Source organism: Talpa occidentalis, unplaced genomic scaffold (assembly GCF_014898055.3).
Source record: "Talpa occidentalis isolate TD23 unplaced genomic scaffold, MPIMG_talOcc4v2.1, whole genome shotgun sequence".
Lineage (NCBI taxonomy): Eukaryota > Metazoa > Chordata > Mammalia > Eulipotyphla > Talpidae > Talpa > Talpa occidentalis.
The window spans coordinates 114,822,408-114,836,292 of record NW_026555331.1 but is presented as its reverse complement, the minus strand read 5'-3'; the positions used below and the strand labels follow the sequence as shown (position 1 = coordinate 114,836,292).

The window sequence follows — 13,885 nt, the reverse complement described above, 5'->3', positions numbered from 1 at the left end:
GGGTTACTACACTGGGGTCTGGCTAGAGCTACAAGGTGAAGATGCATTTTTAAGTAATTCTTAACTATTGTTTTCTACTCTCAGTTGTAGAAATTTAAACTTATTCTCACATTCTCCAGATCCTCCCTGTATACAGTCATTTGCCAAACCTAATTTTCCTGTACATTCAATATATCTCATTTCCAGCTTTACATTCAGTATCTCATTTCCAGCCTTTCTTTCTCATTCTCATTACAATGATCCTTATTCAGACATTTATTTCCTTATGTCTCAACAACCACAGGATCTCCAAATCTCTCCATACCCTACAATACTTTTGGTTAATTATTCTTCAAGGAATTAAGGAGTTTTGGTTTTAGTCAGTAGAGATTTAAATAAAGGCATAATTAAAACTGAATTTCAGAAAGAACTGTATCCAGTAATGACACAGAGAAGAGATAATAATTATAGGCGGCTGTGCCCGTTGGAGGGCAAGTAATGATGATAAGGACCTGGCAATGTGGAGGAGAGAACAGGAAAGGATTGAGAGAGAGATTCAAGAGATAGAATCCAAAGGACAGTGAGACTGGCTAGATGTGGGGTGGGCCAAAGAGGAAAAGGCAAAGATACCAGTCACCTAAATAACTACATCAAAATGACAATATGCCCTGAAACTGGAAACAAGGAGAAACATGTTTGCAGAGAAACTTTAATCACAGTATTTTATAGATGTAAAATGGAGAGAGAGTAAAATATATAACAACCACATTCTCTGCTTTATTCAGGATGTTTAGTGTAGCTCATTAGGTATATAACTATAAAAGGAAAAACATTTAGTGATAAAATTGTCAAATTAAGAAATTATTTTGTTTAAATTTCCTTGAATCAGACTGTTAAAAATGGAAATTTTCTAATCTCTTCCCAGAAGAGACATAAGGGTCTTTATTTTTTTTAGGCCCAGAAAACTTTCCTGACACCTACGCGAAAATTAATGGGATTTTGTTTTTTTAAAAGAGTAGATTTAAAAGAGATTTATTTGAATAAAACAAGAAGATGTGGGTTGAAGAGTTTGTATTTCCAGAGAAACAGGTGGAGAGGGTGGCTAGAATCAGTTAAAAATTATATATTTCAAATCTGGAAATGTGGAAGGCTGCTCTTATCCTACACTCTGGAGGTAGAAAGAGTTGGAGTGGACACACTGTGTGTGTCTTTGGCGCCAAGATTAAACCACCATGGCTTCAAACCAACATGCCAAGAAGGCTCTATGAAGGAACCACCAAAATGGGGATCCTGGCTACTTCTGAGAGCAGTGGCAGTGCCTAAGAGGAAACAGGGAACCCAGCTAGACAGCAGCTGTGTACAGTAAAAGGTGCTCTACAGAAATCAACCACTAAGGTAGAGAAGATCATAGTAAGTCCTGAACAGTCAAGTCCTGATGTCAAGAAGAGATACTCACCCCAAGGCCTTTCGCCTAAAATCTATACCCTAGTGCTTCTTTCCACTTTCCATAAATTCCCAAATAACTGTAATATAATTTATTTATTTTTAAAGATTTACTTATTTATGCATACCAGAGCTGAATGTAGGCCAGAGGTGCAGGGGTTGAGAGGATTCACCAGTGACAGAGTGGGGAGCAGGGCAGGCAGATGTACTGAAATCCACTGCTGAGGGGATCAGTGGGTGAGACAGGAGAGGTCTACTGTGCCATGTGGGTTAGCTGCCTGGCCAGGGATTGAACTCATGTTGCAGTGGCTGGCTAAGGCTGTTTCTTTAAACCCAGGGCCACCAACAATTTAGAAAAACAAAGACATGTAACTTTGTTTATATTTGTTCAGGATACATACATATGTGTTAATACCTAATTTTTGTTGTCCTTCATCTATATATATTTCTGCAAGAACAAGGGGATACACTAAACCAAAACTCTGAATGTGACTTTCTGCAATGTGTGGGTGGTAAAATATTATGAACCCTTAACTTTGTCCAATATAAAATGTTCCAATATTTGATAATCTGTTCATTCTAAACCAATTTTTTCTTAGGTGAGTTAGAAATATCATGAATGTTAACAAAGTACCAAGTGCTGTGCAATATATGCGATGTGTGTCCCTGCATTTTGATATAAATAGCATAGAGTGGGAACACAGAATTAAGGGGACCCTTTCATACCTGTTACTCATCAAACAAGAGACACATGTTTTCATAATAAAAACTAATATGATTTATAAAATGGCATTTGATCTTTCCATAACTTGTTAGTGAACTGGCTAGGTAAACAAAATAAAGTTAAGCAGAAAAAAAAAAAAAAAGGAACTAACTAAAAAAACAAGAAGAAACCAGCATTCTGGTTTCATAGAACAAAACACCAGGGGAAGACAGATGCCAACTTGGGGATGAAGAGCAGGGGAGCCCAACTGCTTCTCTTGATAAGGGGAATCAAGGATAAGGGAAAACAAGGGACATATAAAATCTGACATGTTAAATCTGAGCAGCTTGTCAGAGAGCAGAGTGAGGATTCCCCCAAAAATGTGAACAACAAAAATAGTCAATTTAAATTTTTAAACAATTGCATTTTCTACTTTTTTGGGGGAACAATTGATTTGTTCTACATAAAGGTTTAGATACAATGAGAATGATGATGAGACATTTCATCTTTAACCACTATTTGGCTTTAGAATAGTTTTACTTTTTTTCCCATCTTGTGTACTGAGACATAATAATAAGGAAAGTCAGGGTATTTTCCAAAGAAGTGAAACAATCCCTTAGCCTGGTTCCTAAGGCTTCCAGATGCAGGTATTGTTAGGTATGCCTATCTCTTACTTGTAGCCATAAAATGACAACCAGACACTTTGATTCATTCCTGGAATAGGTTTGGGTACTGTTTTTTGGAAAACACCATCTCTCTCAAACCTTTTGTGCATAGCTTCCTGCTTAGAATGGAGGACTAAATTTACTTTCTCAACATTATCAGGTACAAATCACCCACAATGCATTGATTTATTGTGTCTTTGCATTGTACTCATTTATAAAAAGTATACTTTGGTTTTTAAAAAAACAAGGTATATCAAATGAAACATAAAACCACTCAACAATGAATGACTGTAGTAACCACTGAGACTATAATGATGAAAAATTATACGGATCTGGCCTTGAGAAACTCACAATCTGGCCAAACAAAGATGATCCACATAAGTAGTTTCTCAGATTAAAGATGTCATTTAGCATATTTGATAGAACTAAGCTTCATTTAGTTTGTTGATGAAGACTCAAGTAGGCTATGTTATATTTTATCTAAGACATGTTTATGATTGCAGCAATAAATTAAGTTACCATAAGATTTGGTCAACCTTGTTTCCTATGCATATCTCTCCAAGCAAAGGAAACTGAAAACATAGATTTAATACTTCAGTCAGGAGATGTCAAGACTCCTTAAATTTGTGGTTCTTTTAAGTTTTACCCTAAGCTTGTAGAAAATACTAAGACCAAATCATTTGTCATATTTATCAACAAAATTTTATTTTTGCTTATCTTCATTCCCTAATTCAAGTATAAATTGTGTATTCTCTTATCCTGGGTTTGACAGAGTCCAGCTTTGTTACTGTTTGGAAATAGTGTGTGAATTCCCTATTTATACTGATGTTTATGTCTTGGCAATAGAAGGAGATAGTAACTGGAGACATTCAGACTTATTTGTGTCAGACAAAAATTGCTGATTCTTCCATGTTTAATTATGATCATAATTTAAAACAATGTACAAACCAAAAGGAGTCTTTCTTTTAAAAAATATGCCAAATATAATTTTATAAACTTTATATTAATCTATCAACTAGCTACTTTTCAACTATAAATGGTGGCAATAATGTGCCACCAACTATAAATGGTGGCAATAATGTGCCTCATTCTTGCTAAATACACCTTATGACTCAAATACTATATGTGTGTATATTAGGGGTGTGTGTGTGTGTGTATATATTTCCATATATATACATACATATATATACATAACTGCATATCATCCTAATTGTTTGGTACTACTATTCAACTCATTACATTGTTTTACATTTTATGGATCATTGTATATGTAAAATCCATTTAAATTGAAACATACTATTCATTATTTATTACTTATAACCATTTACTTTTTCAGGGTCAAATGTAGCAATAAATGCATGCAAAGAACACATCAAAATCTTTGAGGAATTTCACTGTCATTAATACTTCTGTTTTGTACATGTTACATCTCCTGACTCTGATGCCAGTTTTTCCAAACTTGGCCTCCACACATTACACTGTATATTTATCCTAGCAGCCTGCCTACTTCCAAGCTAATGAAAGAGCTGTCACAAATTACTAGTGCCACCTATTAGTGGAAGCATAGAACTGCAAATCATGATAATTCCTTTAAATAGTACCTTAGAAGTCATAATAGATAAAACCCATCCCAAGACTCACACTTGTTCTAATTATGCTTACAATTGGTGGTCTTTTTAAAGTAAGCTCTCACTGTATGCACTAATCTCAGACATTGGAAAGAGTTTCAGAGATTTTCCCTATAATTTTGCACTATTAGATTATTTAATAACAGACTTTTATAAAGGTTTGATAAGAGCGACATCTTATTGATTGATGAATAACTCTTCATGTGATATGATGATTTTGTAAATGAATGTTTTTAGACATTTAATAATTACTTCAAGGTTTATTTTATTTCAGATGCCTCTGGAAGATTTTAGAAAAATTCAAGTGCAAATTCTATTTAGAATAATCCTGACATTACATTTAAAAATTCTCCAGCATTTTTAGGAACTGTGATATATAGATATGTCACTGAATTTTAAATGAGAAAAATTAGGATAAGTTAAACTATACAATTTCTTACATCTGACTTAAAGTTCATGGTAACTTTGTTACTTGAAACACACATCTGAAGGTATGAAGCAAAATTTATCGCCAATACAATTATAGATTCACACCCAGCATAATAGATTATGCTCTGTGAGCAACAGTTTAACTTTTATTTTTGTTGCTAGTGTAACATATGCAATCATATTAATTAGGTCTAAATAAGTTTATTCCTGAAAGAGTCTTCAATTGCATTAATTCTTGAATACGGAATTTAAATATAATTGAGCAAAACTCATAGCACACATTAATTTTTTTGTTTGATTTGTATGTGATAATTAAAAGAAAATCAAGAGAAAGTTAGATTTAGTTACCTAAATATTCATATATTTTGTATGATTGATAGTAGTGGAGTCTTGGAAATAATTCATATAAGGGGAAAAACAACACAAAATGTTAGAATTGGAACAATTATATCTTCAATAATTAGGCTTACTTCAGCTAGAATAACTGAAACTCATTATCAAAGTTGGTGGCTTAGAGGTTTATATGGGATGATCTGGTAGGCTCAGCTTTTTACTTACTTGCTAAATTCTAACTGTATAAAATAGTATCCCAAAAGCCAATCTTGGTTGGCAATTTTATACAGAGAAGTCATGAATGGGAGATTTCTACCAGTCCTCACTTGATCTGACCAGCATTTCATCACAAGATGTGTGATGGAGTCTCTTATTTTATTTTGCTTTTTATTATTTTGTCAAGATTATTTATTGTACAGATAAATAAAAAGTTCTAGTTTTCAGTGCACTTAAAGATTTCAGAATCGATAGGATTTTTAAAGTTAATAGTATTTGAGGAAAAAAAGCAATGTTATATAAGAATCAGCAGGTCATGGACATGATGCCAAATGTGGATGACTATTGTAAAATGGTATTTTACAAAGAATTTATAACTTCTTTGCTCTGTGGAAGATAATTCCATATTAACTCTGAAGAGATTTGCAGTATGAGACAAATTACTATTATGTGAATACATGAGATATCCTTGAAGATTTGTTATGGGACTCAAAATCACACTCACCCTGTTATAAAGACATACATACACACATACATACATAAAGAATTTTATTTAAAAACCAATAACAATTTTATTCACAGATTTTTTATTATTAACATGAAGCTGTCATTTATATGTATGTATATGTGTGTGAATATGTATTTGTACATGTATATTTCTATACCTATACAGATACCTACACATTGCTTTGGCAGAAATAAACAAAATATTTGAAAAGATGTTAACAAGTTTAATTAGTAAATCATTATTCATGTCAATTAAATTTTGAATTATAATGTATTTAGCTCTAGCAAATAAGAAAACTTTTGAAAATTTTGCATCCTAATTTTAAGGTAAATATCATCTTGCATCAGAAAGGTGTCCATGAGAATTTTGATTCAACTGATAATCTCATTCTTAATAGTAATTAAACTTGACGTGGGAGAAAATAAAACAGAAAAGTAAGATGAAAAGCCTTAAAGTCTACCATGTATTTATGTGTTATTTACACTTAAGTCCTTCCTCTGAAGGTGAGGTAAAGGCATTGATTTAACCTTTGGATTCACATGATTACTGCCACTTTATACTTGCATGTGTCTTTGATTTCTACTAAAACTGAAGCACACAGTGTCCTGGAAAAGCTTATTACACTGGGTGATGGAACATTTGTCATTTGTTTAAAACCCCAAACCTAATTTATTTCCTTGTGATTTCCATAGGCTTTTCTGAAGTCTTCATTGCACCACACTTTCCAAAGGAAGATTATATGATATTCTGGTATTTCATGAGAAAAGTGAAATTTGACTAGTTTTGTAGGGGAAATAAACAGTGTGCACCAATTTTGAAAAGGAGCATTTCAACATTTAGCTCTATTACATATATTTAAGGAAAAGTATCTCTGAGTAAATGTTTCTTGAAGATAATTTGTATGTGACTGCTGAGATTTACAGAGTTCTCACATTTGCTTCCCCCACAAGGATTCTAAATCAGAAGGGTTCAGAGGAAAAGCCAGCATACCCCATTTTTCTAATATTATCACTTCTCCAGATGGTCCTGAAAACATCTATTCAATTGATTTTTCCTAGAAAGTAGAGGTGCCTTATTAGATATGTGTGTACATCAACTACAAAGGCTGCCTTCTTGTTCTTACTTCTTTTTCTTTCTCATTTAACATATCAAATCTCTCTCATCCCCTACCAGGCAAGATGACAAGCAGAAAGTAAGTACAGTGATTGCCTGAAACTTTGTCTTGGCAACCTGAGCAATGAGAGAGTTAATGGTGGATCTTTGAAAACAAGTGACCATGGGAAATTAGGGTTGGCAGGGATTTAACTCTTCATGAATCATGCTGGAATATTTTTAAGGGCAATGCTATGGATGTTTTAACAATGTTTGACATCTAATTAAGGAGGAAAAGAAGTAGCTAAAAAAAAATTCTCCATTATAGTTTAGAAACAAAGTAGTAACAACTGACTACCAGGCATTTGCTTTGGCAAAACAAGTGTACATGTAGGCACAAAAAGTTAATGACAGACCAATAAAATGACAGAAGAAAAATTGCTCAGGCTATTCCTTTTATTCTCTTTGCTGTTGCTCATTTCACAGCTTATTTTACCAAATTGCCAAGCTCTAGGTATAGCAATAGAATCGTTATTTAGCTGTAGGGAAGTTTGTGATTTAAAGCAAAGCAGAATAACTTTAATGGATGCCATTGTTAGAAGAGAGTTTATAAAGACAGTGCCAAACATATACATCTTGTTAATATACACAACTTACTGCATCAGGCAAGAATAAAGCATTTCTATATAACAAAGGGGATTTCTAACTAAATGCTATTCTTTTAATATAGAAAAAGGACTGATGCCTCCTATATAATGGAGAGTAAGGTGTTACCATGGAAATAAAATTTTGACAAATAAATAAGCGTAATTCTCTATTTTTATTTTACAATTTACTTAGCTCTTAGACAAGTATTCCCAAGTCTACTAGATTTTTAAAATGTATTTCATGCTTTCAAACTTGTTATCCGAAAATTATAGCATTAAGTCATTCACATCTTTAAGAACTGAACTTGCACATAAAACTTAGATATAAGAAATATAAACTTCGATAAAGTGAACCATCAACCTAAGAATTATTTGACAGCCTCCTCTCAAAGAGTGAAATAAGAAAGCAAAAACTGATGAAAACACAGAGGTCAAAATACTATATCCTAGAGATAAGTACTAAATAGATAATAAAAATGTAATTAGATACTGAATACATGCTATATGATTATTTTTTCATATTGCATAATGAGTGCAACTACAATTATATTTGTCAGTTTAAAATCCAACTCCAATTTAATAACCAGAGAATATTATGCCAAAATATATTTATTTTCCAATTCCATGTATTTTATTGAAAAAGTATTAAATCCAAATAAACACATATAATAGGTGTTTAATTTTCCAATTCAAAGTGTGAAAATTGCATCTCTCTTTCCTATTTGTGGTCCTCATTCACACTACAGCCTTCAGAAAGAGATGTTCCCATCATGTGAAAATTAAACAGTGTTTTCTGGCATAAGAGCAATGTACAGTAGACAGACAATTCTACAGATAGTTTCAATAATTTTCTCTCACATTACAGTCTAAATATGGAATATAGTTGAAGCTGCTCACTGTTCCACCCCCAATTCTAGAAATCTGAGAATAAGAAAGCAACACCTTAGGGAATAAAACTACTTGAGTTAAAACGGTTTAATCTTCAACTCCATTTTAATAATACCTCCATAATATAAATATTCTCTTCCATTAAAAGTCACCTATATTCATATGTGTAACTGTGAAATCTATGTAAGCATTGCTTAATGCACATATCCATAAAGTCTATTTAAAGAAATGCAGAATAAATATTTTCTTTAAAATCCTCATAAAATAGCATATACATACACATTAAACTGTGACCAAATAAAGTACTAGCAACCATGTGATAAAGCTTTTTTTTCCTCTCTGAAATTGATCCCCTTTTTTGAGAAGTTCACACAACTAGCTGTGCAAGTAGAAAGTATGTCTCTTCCATTCTCACTGAAGTACATATGGAATTAAACATATAACATTATATTTCAAAGGCTTTAGCTTTACACCAATTAGTCAAATACACAGTCTTTTGTACAATCATAACACACTGTGGAAAAACTAGTCTGTTCTCTCCAGTTTATATTCTCTTGGCAAACCATGATCTACTGCTTATGTTAAGCATCTGATTGTCAGATTTGAACAAACTGAATATTCATGATGATGATTAACCATTTAGTGTCGAAAACTAAAAAAATACAATCTATCATAATAATTATTGTAGGGGATGCATGCACATCTACAAAGAGACCATTTTTGCAATACTGGTTTAAAAAATATTTTAATAGAGGTAGAGTCAGAAAAACTAGCAGGATATATGATCACATATACGGAGGATCAGCATTTACTGGGCATTCTGCTCTTCTCTGCAAATGTGATTAAATGTTCTTTGTTTGCATTTAAATTGTCATATATCAAACAGAAGACATGCTTTTCTTTTAAAAAAAAAAAGTGCTTAAATCATCTTAGAAAGACACACAGAATCACATAGGTTTCCCAGGTTAAACTAAAGATTTTATGGTTTGGGTTGGGAGGGAGTTCAAGAAATGAAAAGGCAGAGGTCAGGGGAAAGCCAGACAAATAAAAGAAAAATAAAGACTTACCTTTGTAGGATAATTTCAGCCTTGGCACATTGTTCTTCCCATTTTGATAGTTTGCTCTGGCTGTAAGTAATACTCCCCAGAAAAGACAGACAATCCTAGCGAACCAGCCCATGCTGCAGAGACTGTGAGTCCCTATGCTGCTTCAGTCTTCCCTCCTGTATTGTGCGGCCAGAGAAGTTCAAACAATCTGGAAACTGGAGGTAACAGGTGATTTAGGTCAGTTTCATTCATAAATGCAGACAATCAAGACCTCAAGGCAACACTAACACCTCTTCTTCTGTAACAGTCACTGAAGCACAGAAACTTCAAACCCTCCAAAAAGAAAAAAAAAAAAATCGAGCCAGGCACCGGATAATGAGGCACAACTGTTGTGTGCGAAGAAAAAAAATTAACAAGGGCTGCTGCAGTGGTGCTTAAGAAGCAGTTCCTTTTATCTAGGCTCTTCTGATAGCCGGTGGCAGACTCTAATCCTGCTCTCTGCTTCATTCGGCTCCGGGGAAGCAGAATGAAAGGGAAACAGAGAAAGAGAGGGAGAGAGAGAGAGAGAGAGAGAGAGAGAGAGAGAGAGAGAGAGAGAGAGAGAGAGAGGAACCTTGAGCAGCGCGGACTTTTCCTGTACACATGTAGAGAGAGATGACACAAGATCCCACAGACAGGTTTTCCCAACACTCACTAGACTGGCTGACAATGGGAGAACAGGCAAGCTCAACCCACTCCCCTTCCCTCCTGTCACACAACACATGCAAAAAACATCTCGTAGAGATTAGAGCCGGGAGCAGAACCCTCCAGCGTGCCTGTGAAAGGCATGTAGCTATAAATTTACTTCCCAAGGCAAGCGTTGTTTTATAGCCATTTGTAGGTGCAATTTTGATTTAAAAAATCTGAATTTTGCTACCTACATAATTTACAACTCCTGCCCATTATGTCATTGTGCCGAACTTGGCATTATGTGTGGACATGTATGTATATGTTTATATCTATGCACACATGCATAGAGATGTAGAGCCTTTTCATCAACATAACTTTAACCACTGAAGGTTTTAAAGCCTTGTTAGAGATCATTTCCTCCTCCCAACAAACCCTCTTGGCTCAACCGCTCCCTTCCCCCGCCCCACTGCAATTTCAGAGAAGAAATTCCTAGTAAAGCCCATTTCAACAATCAGTTCAAGACAAATATAGGTCCACTGAGAATTATAAATTACAACAAGGGATTCTCAAAAGGATACTCAGAATTTAAAAACATCTATGGTTTTCTAGCTTCTGGAATGTTTTGGCTAACATTTTGAATGCATCACATCTCATTAATTAAAGTCACTTCCTCAGTTTGGTTGACAGGGCAGAGGAAGATGACAAAGTTCACAAAAGTCCCTACTGAGTATCAAGGACCAACATAAAGAGCCTAGCTCTGTGTCTCCATGAGTTGGTGAAGGGTTGCGAAATTTTCTCGGGACACATATATAGGAATTCAGGCAGTCACACACACCATCAGTTCATTCCCAAATAGGCATGTTGCTAGAGGTGTTTGAATTCCCTCTTCATTTTTCTTTTTTTAAATTTATTTTGACATCATTGTTCACTTTTAAACTCCCTCTTCCATTTTTCTCTCCATTTTCTCCAAAGCTAATATCCTGCTATTTTCATGGTGATTTATAAAAGTTAATAGGACAGGACTTCTTTACTCCTCCACTGGTTCTGCTCTACATCTGCAGCAGACTCCCACCTCACGTATAACTGACACGCGTGAAATAGAGAAGAGAGAACACTACTTCAGTAACATGGACATTTCTCAGCTGAAAGGAGAGAGTCTGGCAACTAAAAACATCAACACTTTCTGAAAGGTGTTTACTATACTTACAAAAATGATCTAAGAGTACCGTCACTGAAACTTTCATTACTTAATGTCTACTAACCAACAGAGCAACAACTTCTGTGTCTCTCTGTCTCTGTCTCTGCTCTCTCACCCCCTCCCCCTATTGGGTGTTTGTGTGAGTGGAGGTGGAGGAGGGAGGATTAGGAAAGGAGGAAGAGGATTAAAGGAGGGGGGGTGGGGGCAGGGAAGAAGGGTCCCCACTCTACTCCACTAGATTGATTCATCAAACAGACCTTATTGTATTTGTCAGTTTCCACAGCCTACTGATCAGTCAGTATTGTTAAGAAAATACAATCCGAAATAATGTTGATTTTACTGATTCCCACACTTGTTATCCTGAGCACTTTTCACGCTCTAGGCAATGGATTAAGGCTACAAATGACAAGAGGCTTGTCTTTCTTCCATGGATTATTCTCTATAGACATTCATTCTGCAGAGGAATTCATGTCACTTTGGGATTACCTAAAGGATTGGACTAATGAATTATCCTATTGAAATATCACATATAATTTGTTTGAATACTTTAAATAGTTGCAATGTTTTCATTAATATATATTAAAATGTCTTTAAATATTTCTTTTTTTCCCCTCTAGCTCTTGTTACCTAAGTAGGAGAGCAAGTTTATATTTGTCTAAACTAAACAGGATAAGCAAATTTAGAAATGTATCCATTACACTTGCGTAATGTCTAATCCTGAAACATTTTGATGTGTTCCAGGAAAAATAAAAGGTTGTAGGTAAAATTCAGATAAAAGAAGTCAGAATTGACTCCATGGGGAAGAAAGAAATTCAATCTGGATTTTGAACCACAAAATCAGGACACAGTTATTTCATTCTGGAAAACAAATAATTTGATGTTGAAGCCAGGAATTTAGTAGCACAGACACCCCTATGTTTATATACACAGACACATAATAATAAAAAAAAAACTTTTATATTTATATTTGATATATTTTAACTACCCAAATTTTTCATGATTTTTGGATCTTTTCAGAGGTTTGAAAGTTCAACAAATTCACATTTACATTTCTTTTCTATAGATTTCTTCTATTTAAAAATGTGAAATATTAAGTTTTCTTAGGCAAGCATAATTGTCTTAAACTAATTAAATTATAAAATTGTAGGAAATTGAAGCCACACATAGATATTTTAACTGTAATTTAATATAAGAAGAAGAAATTACAACCCTAAGGTACTAAAGATAGTATTTACAATTTTATATTTTTACTGCTTTCCCAATTGACTTTGGGTAGGGTTAAATAAAATCATTTTCAAATTTTTCTTAATCCCCCAAACATGTTAGGGATAACAACTGAGACAGAGGAAGGCAGGGGTGGGCCTTGGTCAGAATATGACTACATGTGTCAATGGTAGATTTTGCCCTCCTCCTTCCCCCAGCCCCACAAGGAACATCACTCCCTACTCTAACAATATGTGGCCTAACCACTGATGCAATCAAGTCTGTGCTATTTGCTACCTTAGCCAACTGATTTTACTACATCATATACTACTTTTTAAAAGTCAGAAATATTATCTGAACCTTTTAACACTGAATTTTGCTTAAAATAGAGTGAATAACTTTCTTTCTTTTTTCAAAGCAGTCTATTTTCAATTATTTTCTCATCCACAATCTAATCACAGTATATAATTAACTACTTGCAACTGAGTTCCTACTATCTTCTTAAATTTCAAGCTTTCAGTTGTGATTAACTCTTATTACAGTGTCAAATTTGAGCAGGTGCTTAATATGATGATCATGCTGTTGTATACATTTCTGTCAAATAAATCAGTAGTTTTTAGCCTCACCCTACTCCATATTGAGATGGATTACAAAGACTTTCAAGTATAAAACTAAGAGTGACAGTTTTCTGGGTGGCGTGCTTGATTTTCTAGAGAAACGACACTTTCCACTTCACAACAGGTTGGTTAACTCTTGCTATACCATAGAGTAATAGAAGATACATAGTAAATCATTTCTTCACTGGAAATATGTTTTTGACCTTTTCAGGTAGTAGATAAAACCAATGTGTATATATTTTAAATGTCTACTCTGTATTTTGTTATTTATTATGAAACAAATTGTGATGACAATAAACATTGTAATTTAAGAGCATACATTACTCTAGTTCTTGAGGTAATATTCCAAGTGCTTCACCAGATTATATATCCTGAATCTTTCTGTGGGTGGTTGTGGAAACATGCGCAAGAAGAAATAAAAGATATATGTGCATTAAAAAATGTATGCGTATAAAAGAATAAAAAGGAGAAATACAGTTTAGACGTATATAAAAGAGTTAGTGGATCAGGAGTACTTGAAATTTATTGTATACCTCGTTGGCAAATATTGTGCCTCTGTGGGTCCCCCAGGAAGATGTAGAATTTTCCTCTATCCCTGTTTTCACTAGACTCTTTGCCTTT

At 34.0% G+C, this 13,885-nt stretch overlaps 1 protein-coding gene across 6 annotated transcripts in view; it reads right to left on the bottom strand.

Moving 5' to 3' along the window:
• Positions 1 to 13,885, bottom strand: part of SEMA3A (semaphorin 3A) — a 691,723-nt gene that overhangs the window by 182,361 nt on the left and 495,477 nt on the right. For 4 of the 6 annotated variants that reach the window (XM_054692483.1, XM_054692485.1, XM_054692484.1 and 1 more), the window contains one exon: positions 9,599 to 9,792. In XM_054692483.1, the coding sequence (XP_054548458.1) occupies positions 9,599 to 9,710 (112 nt within the window). In that variant the 5' untranslated portion in view covers positions 9,711 to 9,792. The other 2 variants (XM_037510793.2, XM_054692487.1) reach the window with 2 other exon arrangements.